Source organism: Pleurodeles waltl, chromosome 9 (assembly GCF_031143425.1).
Source record: "Pleurodeles waltl isolate 20211129_DDA chromosome 9, aPleWal1.hap1.20221129, whole genome shotgun sequence".
In the NCBI taxonomy this organism is placed as follows: Eukaryota; Metazoa; Chordata; class Amphibia; order Caudata; family Salamandridae; genus Pleurodeles; species Pleurodeles waltl.
In genome coordinates this window covers 260,379,058-260,400,375 of record NC_090448.1, presented here as the reverse complement: position 1 = coordinate 260,400,375, position 21,318 = coordinate 260,379,058, and the positions used below count along the sequence as shown (strand labels likewise).

Below are 21,318 nucleotides of genomic sequence, written 5' to 3'. Positions count from 1 at the left end.
GTAGAGCATACCTTTAGGAAAGTGACTCGGTGATTACAATACACGTACAAACACATTTAAATTTGACATTGCCAACTTTGAAACAGATTGGTGTGGCAAAGCTTTCAGGAAGCTGTCAAAATGTGTGTTTTCAATTCAGATTCTCCTAAGACAGTTTTACTAAACTACAAATAACCTCTGGAAAATGTGTACCAGATTTGTAATTCATACACTGTGCACTTTACTTTATATGTTTTTTGTAATTTTGTTTACCTCTAGTGGAGGTCACGTCCTGCCCACTCAGCCCTGTGGGCTCTTGAAACATATAGACTTGTTTGAGGGCTTAAGCAAAGGCAAATCCCAATGCTCATTGCACAGCGTCAAAGGCCATGAAATTAGATATTTCAAGAAAGGGGTGGTGCACATAGAACACGTTCAAAGAACCAGACTAGTCAAATGTTCAAACATTCAGGTCACTCTACCCTTTAATTTCTGAACGGTCCATGGAACAGTGTAAAAATTAGCTTTTCAGATGGGTGTGTTATACTCTTGTAGAGGGTGAGAGATGCAACAAGGTCCTAAACCTGTACTGTTTTCTTGAACAAGGGTGGTCTGCGGGACAACAGAGTATGTTTTGTGCAATATAAACAGTTCTGAAAAGAAGGGCGTCAGATACACGTGTGCGTCTTTTAATTGCCTCTCATCATGCTTTAATTGTGACAGCTGATAGAGCCTGCTCTTCCGCGGTACCACATACAAGTGCACGCCATAATGCCATGCCATTACTACACCTTTGGTGCGATACAACTTCACAGCAGACTTCATTACCTATGTTCAGAAACAAAACAGTTTCTGCATATTCGTGGCTCTTTTCGAATCTTCGTTTCTGTATTACACGGAATTGCATCGTTTTCTTTATTGTAGGCGGATCTGAACCTTTTGCGCGGCAGGGGCGCTTGATATTGTAAGATATTGCTTCTTTAGCTTTTAGTGCCACGGTTCCACCGCCCGTTGTATCCCCTCGAGCAGCAGCAGTCGAGTAATATCCGCCCAGGATGTGATTTGTAGGGTTAGGTCTTGACTGGTGCTCCCCAGCGAAAAGCCATCTGATCCACAGCTTCATTTCATGGGCAATGGAGAGGCTGCACGGCGCTTCAACGTTCGACACAGGACTGGCTTTGATCCACGGAGAAAGAAGGAAGGAGAGAGTAGGAGAAATAGACTGTGAGAATAAGGGAGGGGGCAGGGGGAAGACGCAGGGGGAGGAGGAGAAGGAGGCAGGTTGTTATCAGATCACTCAGGCAAGAAGCAGAACATTTGCAAATTATCCACTGCGTGGGTAGCAAAGAACGGAGCGTAGCCATAACCAAGGACCGAAAAACCCGAAATCCTCTCAGAAAAACGTAAATACATCTCTGTGCGTAATTACCTCCCGTTCAACCCTTCACTAAGCGGCGCTGCATCGATTTTTTTTTTTTTTGCTGCTGTAAGACGGGGAGACCACTCACTCCACCAGTCACAACACTTACTGGTGAGTAGCGGGACGCTTTTCCCTAATTTGGGGTGGGGGGGCACAATGTGTTTCCTTCTGCCTAATTGTCACTTTAAATGGAAGATGCAGAACGTTTGGCTGAGATCAATGCTGGCTTTCATGCTGCGTGGGTTCTGTTGCTCGTATTATTCTGCGACTAGTGAGCTCATAGTTTTTTTGCGTGTGTTACAATAATGGCTATGTTTCCTCAAGAATGGTTGGAAATGTATGTTGGACTCTTAACATCAGCTTAGCGTCTGACCACTCGCTTACCATATGAAGCTGTGATTTCATTAGCTGCCACATCCTGAACTATGATTTGAAAGTTTTAATTAGCAGGCTAACGTTCCGGTTGGGTTCAGTGCCACGCATTTTTATGAAGCTGCCTTTGAAGGGAAGGCAAGCGATTTAAATAACATGAAAGCTGTTTTAAGATTCGTTTCCTTTCTCCTAGGCTGAAAGGGAATCATGACAGCTGAAAAGACTATCCCGGTAATTAATGGCAAGCCCGAAGATGCCCTGGACCCGGAAGCGTCAAACACCAACCTGGTCCACAGCAACGACAAGAAACTGAACCAGAGGGGCCACTGGAACAATAAGGTGGAATTTGTGCTCTCCGTCGCCGGGGAGATTATTGGACTCGGAAATGTGTGGAGGTTTCCTTATCTCTGTTACAAGAATGGAGGAGGTAAGATGGCATCACGGTGTCGGTAGTTCCTCAGCTAGGCGCACAAGCAAGCATATTTCACAAAGCACGGCGCGCGCTGAACCTGTTTGTATTCTCAAGTGAGGTGATTATACAGAGAGAAGGCATCCGCTGATTGGGCTGTCAAAGTGTCTTATCGGTCAGAGTCTTCCTCCTCCCCCCACCCGGGATCACTGCTGCACATAAGCTGTTAATCAAAAATACTATATTCCTGATAGAGCTCAGGTTGTCAGTGATGCACCATAGAGCTGTTTTGTTTACTACTAAGCCACTGTTCACATTGTTTGACACGCCTCTGGTTTCTACACACTATCCCAGTAAGGTTTGTCTAACTGTTTCAAAAAGTAGCCATCTTTTCATTTTAAAATAATTTATTTAGCAGAGTGGGTGTGTAATATACCAAAGTCGACGCAAAGTTGTTTAAGATGGCATTATTGCTTGGAGTTGTCATATTAGAAAGATGTGGAGGATGTGAAGGATGTGAAGATGTGAAGGAGGACGTCATGTATGTCTGTGTATGACCATATTATAGATTGCGCAATTTTGTGCAATTACCCGTAGAAAATACAGGCTATAAATTATACATTCAAAATAACTTTTCTTCCATGGAATTGGTCATGGCCGTTTGGGTTAGGCAGGTTTTGGATCACCATGAGCAACAAAGAAATTTGTGCAAAAAGTGCCCATTTTGGAAATATTTTCAAGGAGCAAAGGGCAGAGAAATAAACATGGTCACAAAAATTTCGGGGCATTGAATACGTGTGGATACATGACTAATAACTAATGGGTGATAAACTTGTTGCTTGTTGCTTTCGAATTGTTATGTAGATTCCCTCTTGAAACTATACAGCCTAAATTTAGTTTTAAGTTTAAAATACTTAAGAACGTTCTCACTGAACTAGAATTTGTCAATATCATTTGGCAGGAAAAGTGTGTTTAATGAGCTAGAAAAATCCACAAACTGAATGTGATTTTTTTGATTTCGTAAAAAAAAAAATCTGTTTTATGGGCAATATGCATAATTAATTTGCCAATGCTGATGGTAACAGTCAGAAATGGTGTACATTCTTAACATTGTCGTTTCATTGATTGATTTATTCATTCATTTTTTGCTATGGCTATGCTGCAAGGTTACAGGCTATTACTTTCTGAGACAGTCCAATAAATAAAAAATTAACTACACAAACAAATAGTGCCTTCTTTGTTTTGAAATAAGATATGTGGTATTCGTAAATCATCACTTAAAGCGCCTTTTAGGGTGGTTTCACAGTACTACACAGGCACACAAATGAGGGTAAATACCATTGCTGGTGTTCTGGTGCATATTTAGATTTTAATGCTTTCAAATCCAGGTTGAGGCACACACGAGTCCATATTGCAATTGTTCAGTCAGATAAGACAACTCTTACAAATATGTGTACCTCCCTATCTTTATTGACTCTGTACGCGAAACCAACACATGTTTAGTACATTAGAGGAGTTAAATAAAACGAAAAGTTTTGATGGAAAATTATTTGTTTAAGGTTAGTGGTTTCACCCCACCCCGTTTGAAACAATAAAGGTTGCTGTTATACTTTCCAGACCGCCAGCACCACCTACATCTGGATTATTCAATTAAAATTTGGAACAGAAGATATAAACATAAATGGGATTGGTAAATTCTGAGACAACCCACACACGTATGATGAAAACTATCAAAGACTGTCTGTATTTGTATTGCAAAATGCATATCCGAAAGTGACTATGCCACCCTAACGATTGCATAAACACTCTGTGGTTCGCTGTTCAGTTTTGCATGCCGTTTCTGACTTTTCCATGTGCAAGTCTTAAATGTACCAAGGGAAAATTAAATATTTAGGAAAACATCAAAATAAGGCATCACATGTCTATGAAAAATAACGATTTCTGGTTTCAGTATATTTGGATATTTTGAAATAAATGTAGTTATAGTGTTTTATTGCTATTTGGCATGTTAATAAAGCACATGGTCTGTCATTAGTATGGGTTTTCCACACTTTTTGAAAGTCATAAAGTGACTTTTCTAATGGTTCCAATATTTCTACCCTACACCAGAGTCAACTTTGGTTTGGGGAAGAAGAGTCAGCAGATGGTTAACACATAGGATTTAATTTAAAGAAATGTCAAGGAATATTGTAACATACTCCAGTAGTGGTTTTTAGTATAGCAAGTGTGTTGCTTTTTGATGCTTTGTTGGTGGTTTCGTTCGCAAAATCATGTGGTTGTTTAGGTGATTGTCTTCAACAGTGTATTAATTACGCTATCTACTTTGATTTGAGAGAACTATGCATTTTTGGGAGTTTACATGACTCTGAAATGGCTTTCAATTTTATCGTCAGAAATGAAAAATTGTATCATGATCCATGTTTACATATTTGCAAGTCTCAAGTGACATAAGGAACTTTATTGGTACGATATTTAATTAATTGTTTCTATTTTACAGTAGAAGAATGTGAACTCAACAGTATTAACACACTGTGCTTGTTTTTGAACTGTGTTGGAAAGTAAAGTAAATGGGGTGGAACAGTATTATTGTTTAATTATGTTTAAATGTTCAACTTCATCCACATCCCTATGCACAGTTAAAAAAAAAATCATTTAAAAGCATTCAAGAAGTGCAAAATGATTACATTAAATTAAGGAGTAGAAATAATAATGGCGTATTTTAAGGCATATTTTATAGTGTCAGATAAAGCAACAAGAATAATGCAAGCTGTATTCCAAAGATTGATCACAAGTACAATAATATAGCAAAACCTGACAAGAATAGAAAAAAACATACTTGATTGGCTAACCACATAATAGATAAAGGCACAAAGATGGATGGCAGTGCGATCAAGTATGGAGGCTGAGAAGTAATACATGTGAAAACTATTGAAATTATACCAAAATTGCGGTGGCCTTGAAGTAAGTATAATTAAGTGAGATTAAGGAAGATGAAAAGAGGTTCTGAAAGATCTTTCAGGTTTGTAGATCTGAGAGTAAAGACTCGATTGAATGAAGGTAAGGATAATTTGGAAAATAAAAATAAAGAGGGCAGACAACATTTGCAGCAGTAGCGTTTGTGAAAAAGAACTAGTAGTACCATTTTTTTCAGTGTTGTGTATTTAAAGGTGACAGCTGTCTGTGACAACTGATAGTTGAAAGAACATTGTAATGCTGATAAAAATTATAGATTTCAGGGGAATGGCATAAAAAATTTCAACACGGGCGAGGTGGGTATGAGACCATAAAACATAGATGGCAAGGAAGGAAAATATTTCCATTTTGAAAGACTAAGATGGTGACAGTAAGTCATAAAGCTATCTCTGACATAACAAGAAGTGTATATGAAATCATTGAAGGAAAGTAATGTGAAAACTAAATTCATATTTAAAAAAAAGGAAGAGGTTATGTAGTCAAGAGAAGTATCAGGAAGGGGAAAGAAAGAAGTCTGAATATTGGGCCTATAAATCTGAGGACAATGACGTTAAAGAAAATACAGAACTTTTCAGTAAGACTGAAATCCCACAAAATGAAAGAAGAGATTTAAAACTGTCAGAGACATTGTCTGAAATCCAGTGTGTACAAAAAGCTGTAGTAAGATTTAGCATAACACAAGTATCAAAGGTAGCAGAGGATTCAAGAAGAACCCACCTGGTGGAACATTGTTGATGCTGATCTTGAAATGAGTTATGAAGAAATAGGGTTAGGCCCTTATCATGAGGGAGAAAGTCTGGGCCACATTCAACACAATATAAGAGAGATTTGTACATATTTTGAAAAGACTACAATTTGCGTTCTATTTCCTGGACTGAAAACAGTCTGAGAGCATGATAGGTAATGAAAGATAAGGGAAAACAAAAGCAGCTAATGAACTAATGATATTCAAAACATCATGCAAAAGGCACATATGACAATAATTAGACTGTTGCAATTGATGTTCAGATGGGATTTGGGAAGAATTAAAGCAATTGCTGCTTTAAAGAAAAGGGGAACATTTTTTATAGGAATGTAGAATTTAGGAGGAGAGAGAGAAATAGTGGTTGGGTAGAGTTAATACAAAAGGTGTCATTTGGTAACAGTGAGCTGTAATAGGGTTAATCATGTGAAGTAAATATAAGTGTTGTATATTGTGTAGTCAGTTAAAGAAATATAAAAAGCATACATGTGGATTTGAAAGAAATATTTGTTTAAGAGATTGTATATGTTAATTTGGAAAATTATGCCAATAAGAGAACTGCAGCTCATGTAAACTGGGATGCATTGGCCTGAATTCCTTTGTAAAATTACTGTTAATGAAATGTGGGAGATCTGAAATTTGTGTTTTTATAGATAAAGTCAGGCCAAAAGATAAACTAAAATAAAAATTACAATTAAGAAGAATTTAGAGAAAAAGACTGGATGCAGGAGCAGTATATCGTAACTAAAATATTGTCTGATAAAAATATTTTATCCTAAATATTATAGAGAAAAATATTCTGCCATTGGAGATAACACTAAAACACCCACACCCAATCTAACTATTTCTGTCAAAGTATATCTGTACTAACAATAGTCTAATGTGTAACCAACTAGAGCAGCACAGCAATGGCAATTCATTTGTTATTGTGTTTCTCTTCTCTGTTCCAGACATAGATATACAATATTACATAAATTAAATTTAATGACAAATAACATAAGGTGTGAACTTTAAACATTAAGGTACCATTCTGTTTAGCTTTGGAAGGCTATCAAGAAATCTACACCCGGAGAGAAAAAATGGAATATTTGTAAAGCTTTTTAAAAAATGTTGGAGTTAATTCATATTCTATTAGCTCAAATTTATGTACTGAGGCCTTTTTTCACCTCAGAAAATGTGGTGTAACAACAACAAGTAATAGACCCGCTAGATAATAAACTACGGGAAATAGGCATATGCCTTTTCAACAGCCAACTAATCATATTAGCACATTTTACTAGTTTGGTGAACAATACATTTTGGTTTAAACATCTTTCTAATTTGTTGGTACCTTATGTGCCTGCCGGAAACTACAATTTATTGCCCATGCTCTTTTGGAAATCTCTCAGACACCTATGGCGGATAGGGCAGTAGCCCTTGCTCTTTTGGAAATCTCTCAGACACCTATGGCGGATAGGGCGGTAGCCCTTTTGAGTCCTTGATCCCAAATTCTGTAATGATTTGCCTATACAGATACATGGGCTCTTGGATTGTTATCCCTTTAACACTTGGTTGAACAAAACACCATTCAGAGTTTTTGTTGGCACCTTCTTTATATGTTCCTGGCTTAGTGTTTTCTGACATTAATGAAGACCTCAGTGAAGGTGTTCTCTCCAAATAAAAATGCATTAAACAATACCAATTCTGAATATGAACCACTTTCAAATATTTTAAAACACCTTCTTAACATACATTCAATTTGATAATTAAGTCAGCCTCAACTTAGCAGTTCAAGAACAGAAGCATGCTATTCAAACTCTCTATCTAGGATGTCCTTGACTTATATTGTGAGAACTTTGCCAAACTGCAGGGTTTGCCTTGCCGGGGATGCTAGTGAATGAAGACAGTAGCAAGCACAATGTAAAGCAGTTCAGTAAAACATAAATTAAGACAAAGACTGTTTTAAATAATGTGATAAGATAGGAGCCAGAAAAGAAGTACAATACTAAAGGACAAAAATGTGAACACTTACTAGGACAAAATGTTTTACTTTCCAATAGTGTTTTAGATTTAGCGTTATATATTCAAGATGTATTTGAAAGGCCATTGTTTTGGAAATATTCAGGAAAAAGTACAAACTCACATCTTTTGTGCGTTAAGGCTCTAAGGCTGAGTCGAGCTTATAAGTGCCATAATAGTTATCGGACAGAGTTTGGCCCAGAGGGTATAATTTATCTTAGTACATCATTTCATTTAATTATATTTGTTTGGATAATTCAGTCAGCAAAGCACATTTCATAGCACACAACACCAAGACTTTCTTATAGATCAAAATTCTATCAAGAGTTGAAAGCAGTTATCAGAGCATTGCCTTAAATTCTAAATTGACAAAATGCACTTGGTATAGAAATTAATTCTCTGGCTTAGACATGTTCATGAAATCATCGGGTGCAGTTTCCTTGAGAAAGCAAGGACAATCGTGAACTATGCATTTCTGCCACACAATTTTGGGGCCACTTGTATCACGCATGTCTAAAGTAGCCTTTACACTCAATGATCTATCTGTGCCATAAAAACATTTGTAGGAACTGATTGATGCAATAATTAGGCTTTGTATTTTCTTGTTGCTGTGCACTGGTTGCTGTTTGCAAAATTACACTCCATCTTTGGCATGTTATGTAGCTTTTCAACATGATGTTAGCACATATGACGTCTCACGTTTAGCTTTTGTGGCTTTGTCATGGTACTAGCACTCACAAAGCAGCTGAAAGTAAAGCCAAAGGCCCCTGTTTAAAAGGTATTCAGGGCTGTAAATGTAGGTGTTTGGTTGAAAATACTTCCTTCGATGCCCACCAACAATTCACTAAAGGATTCCTGGCAGGCCTCAATGGATTTAATGATACAGATTTGTCTGCCATGATTGCAGAGACATCTGCAGCAGTAATACCCACACAATGGATGGAAAGCGAGTGTTCCAAGCCTTCGTTTGCCTTGTAAGAATAGGAATTCCCCAAAACATGCATATTTGTGGACATTCCTAAACTTCTTTTGGACTTCCACCCATCCTGGAAATAGTCAAAAATGTAATTCAGCCACGGACAGAAAGCTAATGAACCCCAGATTTTGGGGGTGGGATGAAGTGGGAGGGAGAGAAAAATTGTTAATTTGAAAAGAGAACTGTGTAGCTTTCACATAGAGTTTATAGGAGGCTGTGGAAGATGTCACCTGACACCTGGAGAACGGTACCTGGGAAGCTTTGAGGCATACTTCTGGGAATGTTTGCAAAATGTAAAAAAAAAACATAAAGGTACATTTAAGTGGATTCTCTACATGCACTGCTTATGACCTTTGATAATACATCATTCATGACATGTTGTAGGACCTCATTTATGACATTACTGATGACATCTCAAATGATATCATTGATGACAAAAAAATGACATCTTTTTCAATGTTGACCATTGAGCGGTTCCCCATGGGGCCTAAGGTGACAGGGTATCTCTACCCTGCCCCCATATATTACTTTCTTTTATTTACCTCAGGACGAAGGACTCAGGGTCCCATTATGAGTTTGGCAGTCAGATGAGCTGACCGCCAAACTCAGGGGGATGAAGCGGCCATCAAGCCGGCTACCTCATCTCGCCACATTACGATGTTCCCACTGGGCTGACCGGCAGGAACATCGTATTACGACTTTCCCGCCATTCAGCCTGGTGGTAACAGTACAGCCCTGTGGTAACAGTGCTTCGGTATTGGTCTCAGCTCCCTACATAGCACTACAGCAGACAGTGCACATTCCGAGGGTACTGGGAAGGGAGGCCCCCAGCACTGTGTTTCCAGCAGCCTTTCCATGGGTGGGGTCCCCGCTATAGAAAGGCTGGCGAAAACAGGAGTTGTGATCAGGAGGGTAGTATTGACGTAAGTGCTGCCGTGGCTGACCACGTGTCTGACTGCTGTCAGCCCATCAGTAACCAGGTTCCTGGTGGTGACGGCGGTCCCCTGGTGGTTTGACCACCAGGGCTGTAATGTGGCATTTGGACTGCCGGCCACCGTGAGTCTGGCGCTCCTTGGACCGCCAGACTCGTAATAAGGCCCTAAGCTCCTGAGTCTTGTAATGGCTGCCAGCAACATTTTTTTCATGTGGCTGGCAGCCAATCAGAGCACTTGCTCTCATGAGAGTCTGACTCCAGCAGGAGAGAATTGGCCCAGGGGTAAAAAACTCCCTTGGTCAATCAGAACATGCTATTTTTTAAAAATTAGGTTTAACTGTCTTTTGTGAGAGTCCCTTGAACCCAACCATCCAGATATACAAATATGTTTGAACCCTAATTTCTCAAATACTACTGAACAGGTTTACAAATCACACAAGACACAATCTGCAGATCAAGTTCTAGCTTCTTGCCAAATTTGGGGTAATTCCATTCAGCAGTTTTTGCGGTAGCGCTTCTTAAAGAAGTCTATTGTAAATGCATGAGGATTCTGCGTTATTGGGACCCTTTTTTATCTCGGACCCCATTTGGCAGATCACCCAAAACAGTCCATGCACAAAATAGTCAAAATGTAGCATCTTTTTGGAAAGTTTTATGGAGTTTCGTCAAATGGTGCCAACGTTTTTAGCAACACAGAAATCGCATTTCTGATGGGAATGCTGACCTAACTAAAACTACCCAGTGGCCACTGATTAATGAAGGGAGTTTTTTCCCTCTAAAGTAGTTTTATTCATAAGTCTGTACATCTGCTTAGAGAATGTTTCATTTTCTTCTAGCTTTAATTGGTGCAAACAAATATGCTTTACCCATTGGAGATGTAATTACTCTTTTTAAATGAAGTGACCTGCCTCCTAAAGTTCAGTTTTTAGAAAAAACATTTCAGCTACTTAAAGAATATTAGTTACAAATAGTGCATTTTTGTGACACTATAACTTTGATTGAAAAGTCCAGCTAGCATTAACATTCATGCCTATCTACAAACTGCCAACGTAGGAAGAAATTGACACACTGTTACTTAATTCAATTTGTGTGGTGTGTAACAGGTAATGTACTTGTAAATTGTGTTGTACTGTTTCATGCTGCCTTGTAGGCTTGACCTGTGTTATTTTGCCTTGCAAGAGAAACTAGTCAAGTACAATAAATCAAGGGTCACAAGAAGAGAAAACCCTTGGGGTATGGCAGAGATAAGGGACACATTTTGGCTATCTTAGATAAGGCTCAATCTAGACTTGTCCCAGAATCATGGTTACAGGTAGATAGCAAAGTTTTACCAGCTACCGGTTTTCCCTACACCACTTGTGATATATTAACCTAAACAAATTTGTGTTCGGAGAAAACTGCAGTATTCTGTTATTCTGCACCACAGCAGAGGAGAACATTTGAAGCTTTACAGCATTATCCCCAAGTCTGGCCTGCAGAACAGGGAGAGAGGTGGTAACACCAAACCAGACAAAACCAAGCTTCTGGTATCAGTTTCTGAGCAGGCTGTACTACCCTTTGTATTATTTTCATTGCAGCATTTGTAATTTGAGTCTAATTGTTTAAAAAAGTGAAAGTTGTAAATTACAGAATGGTGCAAAAAAGTGAAGCTACTGGGCCTCATTATGAGTTACCCACCAGAATTGCTTGATCTGCAGATTTATTGTGATTGAACTGAGTTGGATTACAGTAGTAATTCACTCTTGGTCTTCATCTGCTTCTAGCAAGCAAAAGGTCTTGGTAAAAGTATCTTGAAAAATGAGGAATTCCCAGGAAAACTGTGCACAGAATTACTGATTCTTCCTGTAGTTGCTCATTTCATAGTCAGATCACAGGGTTTTCACTCCTAGTGCTCTGGTATTTCCCTCCCCTGAGTTACTGACACCCTCGGAATTTGGAACTCCAGTGAGTGGGGGTCTGATTGAAATATAAGGGCACTTCTGATGAGATGTTAGGTTTACTTATGTTTTCTTTAATATTATTATATGTAAAATTATCCAATACATTCTTAACAATTCTCTTATCTCAGTTTTGGACATATCCTCCTGATTCGGGAGGAATGTGGAGAATAACCATAAAGAAATGACCAGATAAACTGCAGTCTCTTTTATTGAATAATTCAACATGTAAAATAATCCAAAATATATAAGGGTTGGAGAGACAGATAATATTTTTGAATGAGCTCTCATCTTAAAAACATTTGTACCTACTGAGAGATAGAAAGTGAACATTCTTTAGAGTACATAGGGTCTCACCTAGTAATAGATCAGAAAAGGGTTGGGTAGGACTTGTGATTTGTTTATTTTGTATTATGTATAGGTGTTTTATTTTTCTTAGATTGCTTGATATTTATCTCTCTTGTTTGCACTGTGTTTTTCTTAAGATGCTCTTATGCTACAGAAATGTGGCAAATAAAGTTATACTTGACTTGAGTAGGACTTCCTTAACTGTTAATGTATAATATCTAGTGAAAAATAGGAACAGTTCTGAAGCTGCCAAAGGTTCTTTGTTACAGAAAGGGAAATATTATTTCCGGTTGGATTATTCACAAAACCTGTCTTGTGAATGTCAAAGTGCTGTCATGGCCTTACTTTGAGTTTGAGATACTCCTTCACAAACCTCACATAGGCTTCATTAACATTATTACAAGTGCTTTATACCCAAGACACTTGTAATACAGTTCATGGGTTAACTGTAATAATTTGACATATTTTGACTGAGTATCCCATCCGCCAAAATCTAAATAAGGCCCGTTCTCCTCAAATCCAGCATGTATCCCAACTCAGAACTAGTCTCTCTCTAAGAATCCATTGTACCATTAATACAACAGGTTTACTTTGAAGAAAAAACATCATATTTCGTGCTACGTCCATAGCGTGCACATTTACTCTAAGGACCAATGGAAAAAATTCAAGGAGCTCCCACACTACTCACCATTCCACAACATTTGTATAATAAAGATTTGAGCACTTCTTTGAGCAATACGATTTTGAAGATGAATGGTACATGAGGGAGATGTGAAGACCCAGTGTTGGAAAGAAAAAACATTGTTGGATTTTTTCCCTGTAGGAATGGCCTGTCACGCTTCAATTTTGTACCCGGTGCATTTACCAGACATCATCCTGGTGAAGGATTACTGTTGTTTTAATGACAAGACAAAAACTATTGTTGAGAACCTGTCCCTCAAATTGTTCTCTGTCAGGCAAAGTGATGACAGCAAACCACAATATTTGAACCTATTGTATTGTAGAAAATAGGGGGCAACACCAACTGAAAACTCAGAAAGAGGAGTAGAACTTGAAGAAAAGTGATGATATTATTAATGCTTAGGTCTCTCAAGAGCTAATAGGATGGAAAATGTTAACATGTTTACCATCAGATGCTATGGAACTATGACTATAGTTACCATATGCTCCCGGCTTAAGCACTCATGGGCATTGCTCCTCTCTGTATTACGCTACACAGTCAAATAAGCAAAGTGAATATAAAAGCACTAAATCTGCTGCACATGAATTTGCCTGTACACACCAAAGAGCCATGGTAAATGATGTCCATTTAAACATAAGTGCATATCAGTACCACCAAGGGACTGAAATAAACAGTGTTGTCATGCTGTAAATTGATACACCCCACCACTTCAACTGATAAAGTATAACTGACAAAGTCTACAGTCATCCCAGTGTCCTGCATCATATGGGATGATGTCTACTTATAGCTATAATAATTGAATACACCTACCATATGTCATGTAATACAGACTTTCTACCCGTGCTCATGCATTTGATAACTTTAGGTCCCAATTCAGTCTTGGCTAGCAACAAAATAGTGTAGACTGTCTATTTGCAATGTCCGCAGTGCTGCATATGTTAGGTTATGTGGATTTGTAGTGCGTAATATCACCACGGAGGGTATCTTGATGCAGACCAGGTGTGAATCTAGCCAAACCTATGTCCTAGTGGGACTACTTGAAAAGTCAGAAGTGAGGAGGAAGCTCTCATGTAGCGGAAGGTCATTCCATGCTTTAGGGCTGTGGTAGGAGAAAGCTCAACCTCCGTATTTGCTTTTCTGTATCTGTGAGATGCGTGCAAGTAGGAGTCCCGATGAATGGAGGTGACTGGTAGGTTTGTGAAAGATTGTAGTGCCTTGAAAGTGTGGGTGAGGTTTTTGAATTGTGCTCATTCATTAAAAAGGACCTAGTAGAGCTCGTTCATGTGTGGTATGATGTGAGTGCAGCATGGGAGGTTGAGAGCGATTCTGGCTACCCAGTTCTGAATCATCTACAGCCTTCTGGTGAGATTTTTGTTGATCTCAGCATAGAGGGTGTTTCCGTAGCATAGCTTTCTTCTGACAAGGGCATGTGTGACAGTTTTCTAGGAGCTCATTGGGAACCATTTGAAAATCTTCCTCAGCATCTTCAGGGTAAGGAATCATGAGGCTGAGAGAGAGTTGACTTTGGAGTCCATGTTAAGTTTGCTGTCTATGACGATTCTGAGGTTGTTTGTTGGAGGAGATAGGTGTCGGCCCTTGCTCTGCTGACCTCCAGGTAGAGTACCACAGTGAAGTGCTTTTCTTTGGTCTTGTCGGTGTTCTGCCTCAGACACTTGGACTTCATCTATTAGGCACTTTCAGTCATGCATACATTAAACTTGTTCTGGTACTGGGCATATTGTCCCTGAAGGAGAGAATGAGCTATGCGTCGTTGACACAGGAGAGGACTTTGATGTTATGAGAGAGGATGATTCTGGCTAGAGAGATTATATTATATATTTCTGTTGAATATATATCAGAGATCCTTAGGTTTAAAGTGATCCAATGCAGTGATGTATCTTACAGTGTGCATAGGCTACTTTTGACTAAGAACATATCTTCAGTATTTCAGTATAAAAAAATCACATGCATGGAAATACCGATTGTTGGAAATTGGGTCTCTAATTGGCAGAGGTATGCAGTCTGTCCAAGTAAAGACCACAATCCTAGTCAGGGTAAGGCACAGCACACCCTGAATTATCCTGTGCTCTCCCACTGGTAGCTTAACGCAGAGCTCTCAGGCTTAACTGAAGAGGCAATGTGTAAAGATTCCACACCAGGTTAGAAAAATAGTTTATGGTTTTATGAATAAAATAAGCCCAAAATGAAGATAATCCACCCCACAGAAGTAAATATATGATTTTTTAAACATTTAAGGCAAGTATAGTGCTTAGAAGCAAATAGTGCTCAAAGAGATAATGGGCCACACTGGACCGGGACAAAGTAAAGAGTTCAGGCCTCCTGTGATGGAGCTCAGCCCGGATAAAGGACCCACGCATACACTGGCACAAATGTAGCTTTGCTCTGGTCACAATAGTGAGATGCGCCATTGACCTCCACGCAGATCGGGAATTGCACTAAATTTCTCAACACAACTGTGGCAATGCACTGGGTCCATGAGCAAAGTGTCAGTTCCGAAGTGCGGCAGTTCGGAATGTGATGTGCTGTGTCTCTCCAAACTGTAGAGGCAATTTGTTGAGCTGTAGCTCTGAGTGCAATGCTGTGGTTCCGAGTGTAATGTAACGATGCGGTACTCACAACATCGGTGATGCATTGATTCTACTTTTTGTAGCAGAGTATGTGTTGGATCAACTGATGATAACCCCTAGGTCCACTTCCAAGGGTCCAGGACTGGGGTGGCATCACTTGGCAGGTCAGACTGACCAGAATATCAGCCCAGGGGTTGGAATGGGAGGGTTCTATGTCTTTTGTGTCCCTGCGACTTAGGCAACAGGAGACAAGCCAGCAAGCCCTTGCAGACCCTCTGGGGTCAAGTACTGGATGTCCAGTCCATCTCACCCAGGCAGGGGAACTACAGGCAGCAGGGCAACTCAGCAAGTCAAGAGCAAAGTGAGGCAGAGTCCTGCAATACAGCAGTCCAGCAGAGTAGCAGTCCTTTCAGCACAGCAGTTCTTCTTCCTTGCAGAGTAGTCACAGGTCCACAGGTGTACTGAATTGGTGATTTCAGGGGTCTAGTACTTATTCTCACTTGTGCCTTTGAGTTGTAGGAGACTTCAAAGAAAAACTTTAAAGTGCACAAGGTGCCTGCTTACTCTCTCCTGGCTCCAGACTTACCACAGGGAGGGTATGCAGCTCTTCGCGTGGGACAGGCCCAGCCCTTTGAGGTGCAAGTGTCCCAGCGGCCCAGCAAGACCCATCAACCTGATGATAGGCCATGAGGAAGTGAATGGACCATGGGGCACACCTAAGTCCCCTTTGTGTGTGTCTGTTTGGAGGAAATGCATAAAGCCAAGCTGTCACTCACCCCAGACACGTATTAGAGGCAGGCAGAAGCACAGAATGGTTTAAGTAAGGAAGATGCCCACATTGTAAAAGTGGCACTTTTAGACTTGCAACTTAAAAATCAAACTTCACTATAAATTGTGATTTTAAATTGAGAGTATAGGGACACCGAGCTTGAAACATCTATCTTGTCCCACTTGGAAACCACACTTATAAATGAAATAAGGTGATCCCAATGCTAAACTATGGTAGAGATAGGCCTTGCAGTAGTGAACAATGAATTGGAGAGTTTTACACGACCAGGACATGTTAAGCTTACAAGTACATGTCCTACCTTTTAAGTAAATTGCACCCTGCCCTCTAGTTTGTGTAGGGTCTACCTTAGAGGTGACTTATATGTATAAAAAGGGAACATGTCGTCCTGGCATATGCACCCTGTGGAATTACAGGCCTGGGGCATAGTTAAGGGACTACCATTGTGGGTGGCACACTTAGGCCCATATTTTTACTTTTTTAGTGCCACATTTGCGTAATTTTTTGGCGCAAAAGCGGCGCAAACTTGCAACATACAATTGTATTTTGTAAGTTTGTGCCATTTTTGTGTCAAAAAGCGGAGCAAATGCGGTGCTAAAAAAGTATGAATATGGGCCTCAGTGCTGCTGGTCCACAAGTAGCATTTAATTAGAAGGTCCTGGTCACATGTAGTGTCCTTTAAATTATTACACTTATAAGTACATTAAATGTGTCAATTGAATATGAGCCAATGTTACCATGTTTTTAGGGAGAGAGCAGATGCACTTGAGCACTGGTTAGCAGTAATAAAGTGGCCAGAGTCCTAAAGCCAGCAAAAACGTGGTCAGAAAAAGAGGAGGAGAAAGGCAAAAAGTTTCAGGTGACCCTTCAGTGAGGGCCAATTTTAAACACAGATGCTAAGAGGAATTCAAATGCAATTTTACAAATGGATACTTCATTTAAGGATTTCAACACGCATAGCACATGACATGACAAACATCAGTACTCAACATATTTTTATAACAAGGCAGTGCAAGAATACAGATTCCTACAGTTATTCCCCTATCATCAGTGAAAAAGCAGTAATGTCATATGCTGGAATAGTGGTAGTGGTAATTCTGGATACAGGACCTCCAGGCTTGACAAAAATTCACAAAATATTCCAAAACAATTAGACAGTCACATGAGCTCCTGGTTGGACATTTTCAGGGTGATCCGTCAAGTGTGGGTCGAGATAAAGTAGGGTGAAGTTTAGAGCATTTCCAATGTTAATTCCCATAGGAAAAATTGAACAGCAATAGTGCAAAAACCACTGGACAGAATTACACCACATTTGGCAGAAAGGTAGCTCTTGGTCCAGAAAGAGCCCTTTTTGTACTTTGGTGTAAATCTGTTCAGTAGGTATTGAGTAATTTAAGGAAATCCAAATTTGTAGATGTAGGCACATGAGAGATTTGCGATCCCCCCAGATCTCGTGGTAAGATCTAATTGCTGCCAACACTTTAAACCAGGAAGTGTTGGCAGTGATCTTGGGACTCAGCTTGAGCCGTGTCCCAGAAAAAAAGAATACAAAATACAAAAGGGGCCCGGGTATGAATACCCTGACCACTTAGCTCTGGTGCTGGGGACCCAAAGGGTCTCCCCTAGGGCTTAAAAGCATTTGTATTTTTTTTTTACTGCAGAATTGTGACAGGGTCATGAGACAATAAAAATTGAAAAGAAAACACAAGCGTGGGCTTCCGGGCTTGCTTTTAAAAAAGCCCCTGGGAGGACCAGGTCCGAGGGGCATTCTTTTATTTTTTTTATAGGGGCCTCCTGCCCCCCCACACAGCTCCGGTGACCACCACCTCCTAGGGGCGAGTACCAAAATATGAGCTGAGGGCTGTGCAGCCTCCACTCCCCGGGACCACCACCCCCGGGGCAAAAATGCTTTTATCATGTGGGGAGGCCCGGTGGCCTCCCCCACAGCCCCGGGGACCACCACCTCCCCATGGCTATAAAGATTGTGAGCAGGGGGCTGCGCAGCCACCACACCCTGGGAAGCACTACCCCATGGGGAAAAAATGCTTTTCAAATGGGGAGGAAGCCCGATGGCCTCCCCCATGACCCCGGGTACCACCACCTCCCTGGGGCTATAATGAATTATGAATGGGGGGCACGTGTCTCCCCCATGCCCTGGGGACCACCAGGGCAAAAATGCTTTTAATTTGTGGGGAAGGCCCGATGGCCTCTCCCACAGTAGCCCCAGGGATCATCACCTCCACGGGGACTTATGCACATTGCAGGGGCCGTGTGGCCCCCCTCATTGAGCCATTGATGGCCCTGGGAGCACCACCCCCCAGGACCGGCTCCTGCTATGTCCCGGGATGCACACCCCCGGATCATAGTTGTTTGCTGTAGCTTTGCTGAAGCTTTGAAGCTGCAGCCAAGTCACAGCAAATGCTCCACTTTTTGACAGTGGGATTGGTAAAGAAGGTCCTGCCGTCAAAAAGTGGAACTTTCATTTCTGTTCCCTGCACACAGGTATGTATGCACGGAACAGAGGTTTAAGGTTTCCTCCAGCATTAGAACCGCTACTTAAAGCAGCTCTGTAGTTGCCGAGCAATGGGACTGTGGGGGGAGGTCTTTAGGCTTCCCCTGTGGTCCCAGATAGCCAGTAAAGGGCTTTTTCTAAAAAAAAAAAAAAATAATAAAAAAAAATATAGGGACAAAGGGGAAGCCCAGATAGCCTATGAAGGGAAGCCTGTTGAGTGCTTATGATTTCCTTCCACAGGAAATCGTGTCTGCAGCCCTTCCCATACAGTCACAATTTGTGGGCAATGGCAAAGGAGGACATGAGAAGGATTACTACAGGGATGCGTGGGCTACAGAGCAGGGAAATGGAACCTTTGGCACGGGCATTGCATTCCTCTCATTGCGCTGAGCAACCAAGTGGCATCGAGAACAATTTCCTGCTACTGCAAATGGGTGTTCAAGTTCTCACGCATGTCAGCTTCTAACTTTGCAAGGCTTGCAAAGTTTAAGAAATATATGAAAAGTTGTGAGTCAGCTAATTTCACAACTTCCAATGCTCCTACTCATTTTATGGATGTGAGATAAAGTTGTGTGCCGGTTTATTTTATGGGCTTCCTTTTAGTGATGCTAACAAAGTGTTTTCCACAGATTGTTTTATCATGTACAAAAAAGAGTAGCACAACCTTACACCAAAATTGAGCATTCTCGATGCATATATAGGAGTGTACAGGTACAGGTGTGGCCGTATAAAAAGTATTCATCAAAACAATATTGTAATTCTTTGTCTTTAGTCAGACTGCATACATCTGCAAACATAAATTGTGTAAAATGCATGAACATCCTCCATTTGTAATGTAGCTTGGCATTGACTCTCAAAAATCTGTTGAAAACCCTGAAAATTATGTAAAGTTCTGTCTTTTTGCCCAAAGGACTATATATGAAAAATGCAGGTTGCCATGCATCTGAATAGCATTTATGAACTTCTATTACATTGCATTGCTTAGAAATGGCACAAATTGCACAGATGCAATTATTTGCAGCATGAAATATGCATCATTCCTTAGAACACCCCTTTATAGTCTTTAAATAAAGCGGCATACTATTATTATAATTTTTTGTAGTTCATACACAAAAGCTAATGTTGACATCCAAGTGCTTAACTTACAGAACAGTAAGCCAGTAGAGGGGTCAACAGCACAGGAACAGTGTTGCTGAATGATATTGTCAGCATAGTAGGCTTGAGAACAGAAACCTTTTAGGCAACCTTTATCCTTTTTAACCAATCTGATATTAAGTTTATCATTTGAATGGCAATCTTCTACAAGTAGATAGGTTTAGGCATCGACCCTAGACAGTTTGGACTACTCTGCCCCATCAAAGGGGGGGGACAAGTCTTAGCCCTTGAACTAGAACAGTTTGAAGTAACTTGGCCTTGTTTTTGGAATAATGTTCTAGTCCTTGTAAGAAGAATGTGAAGGAGAATCTATTTCAATTGTGTGGTTCATCGCAGAGTTGTTTCTGTCTGCTTTTCAGCTAGTTTACTTGAAGGTATTTACAGGAATCAATATTTAACCATAGGTAGCAGTTGGTACCAACCATTGGGGATGCTAAACAAAACTTCTGATTTGTGGAGGAAGTGATTAATATAGATGGGAACCATTTGTCCTTTGGTGGGATTTCATTCAAGATAATGTTCCATCAATAAGGAAATTCTGCTTATTAATTCTCCTCTGGATTCTTTATTTCTCCATAAATCATAGGTTTTTCCATTACCACCCATTTGTATATCAGGCATTAGGAATGTATTAATGAATATAACCTCTGCCATGCACCAAACATTGTAATTCACCTCCGGTCACAGCACAGTCCTAGAGAAATGTAACAATTTCCACAAACATGTCTTTTCTACTACCAAAGGATTTAATGCACCTATATCATTTGTGTTTAACATTAAACTCTATCCATAAAACCTATGCAGATCAGTGATGCCACTCTTTGTATTCCATTGGGAGATTAGTGCTTTGTTTCAAATATAAGCAACCCTATAAATCTGTTTGTGTTCTTCTTGTGTGGAATCTTATTTATGATATTAAGATTCATAGCTCTCAGTGGCCTCACCCAGACGTTGTATTACCCGGCTACGTTTTTTTGCACTGCTTACCATCAATTAGGCAATAGTAACGAAATATAGAAAGACTGCTCAAGGACGTGGAACACTTTAGCACAAGCTCCAGAATGAAGAGAAAATTCCTACCTAGAGAATCAAGACAATTAGCGACGTAACTTGTACTTAGAAATAATCCGATGTGCAAGATTTCAACTTGGTCACCCTTACAAAAGGAGAGCCAAGCATAACTTAGGGAGTCTATCGTCAGCCTTGGTTTTTAAATTTAATAAATGATATAGGCCCTCATTACAACCCTGGCGGTTGTTGGAAAGGTGGAGGTATTACCGCCAAAAGGCTGGCGGTACCTACCTCCACTATTATGACATCGGCGGTTTGGCCAAAGCCAAACCGCCAATGTACCAAACTGACCTCCACAGCGGTAACGACCGCCGGGCTGGAGACTACAGTCTCCAGCCTGGCGGCCCTCACTAGGCCACCCATGGCATTATGACCCCGCTCACTGCCGTGGTTTCAGTGGTTTCTGTACCACCACTGAAACCATGGAGATAGGCA

The 21,318-nt window shown here is 40.4% G+C and overlaps 1 protein-coding gene across 1 annotated transcript in view; it reads left to right on the top strand.

Moving 5' to 3' along the window:
• The first annotated feature begins 950 nt into the window (after window positions 1-950).
• The window catches only part of SLC6A11 (solute carrier family 6 member 11), a 968,432-nt gene continuing 948,064 nt past the window's right edge, over window positions 951-21,318 (top strand). The window contains exons 1-2 of the mRNA XM_069206667.1: window positions 951-1,510; window positions 1,965-2,198. Coding sequence (XP_069062768.1) covers window positions 1,979-2,198 — 220 coding nt within the window. The 5' untranslated portion in view covers window positions 951-1,510; window positions 1,965-1,978. The remainder of the gene's footprint in view (window positions 1,511-1,964; window positions 2,199-21,318) is intronic.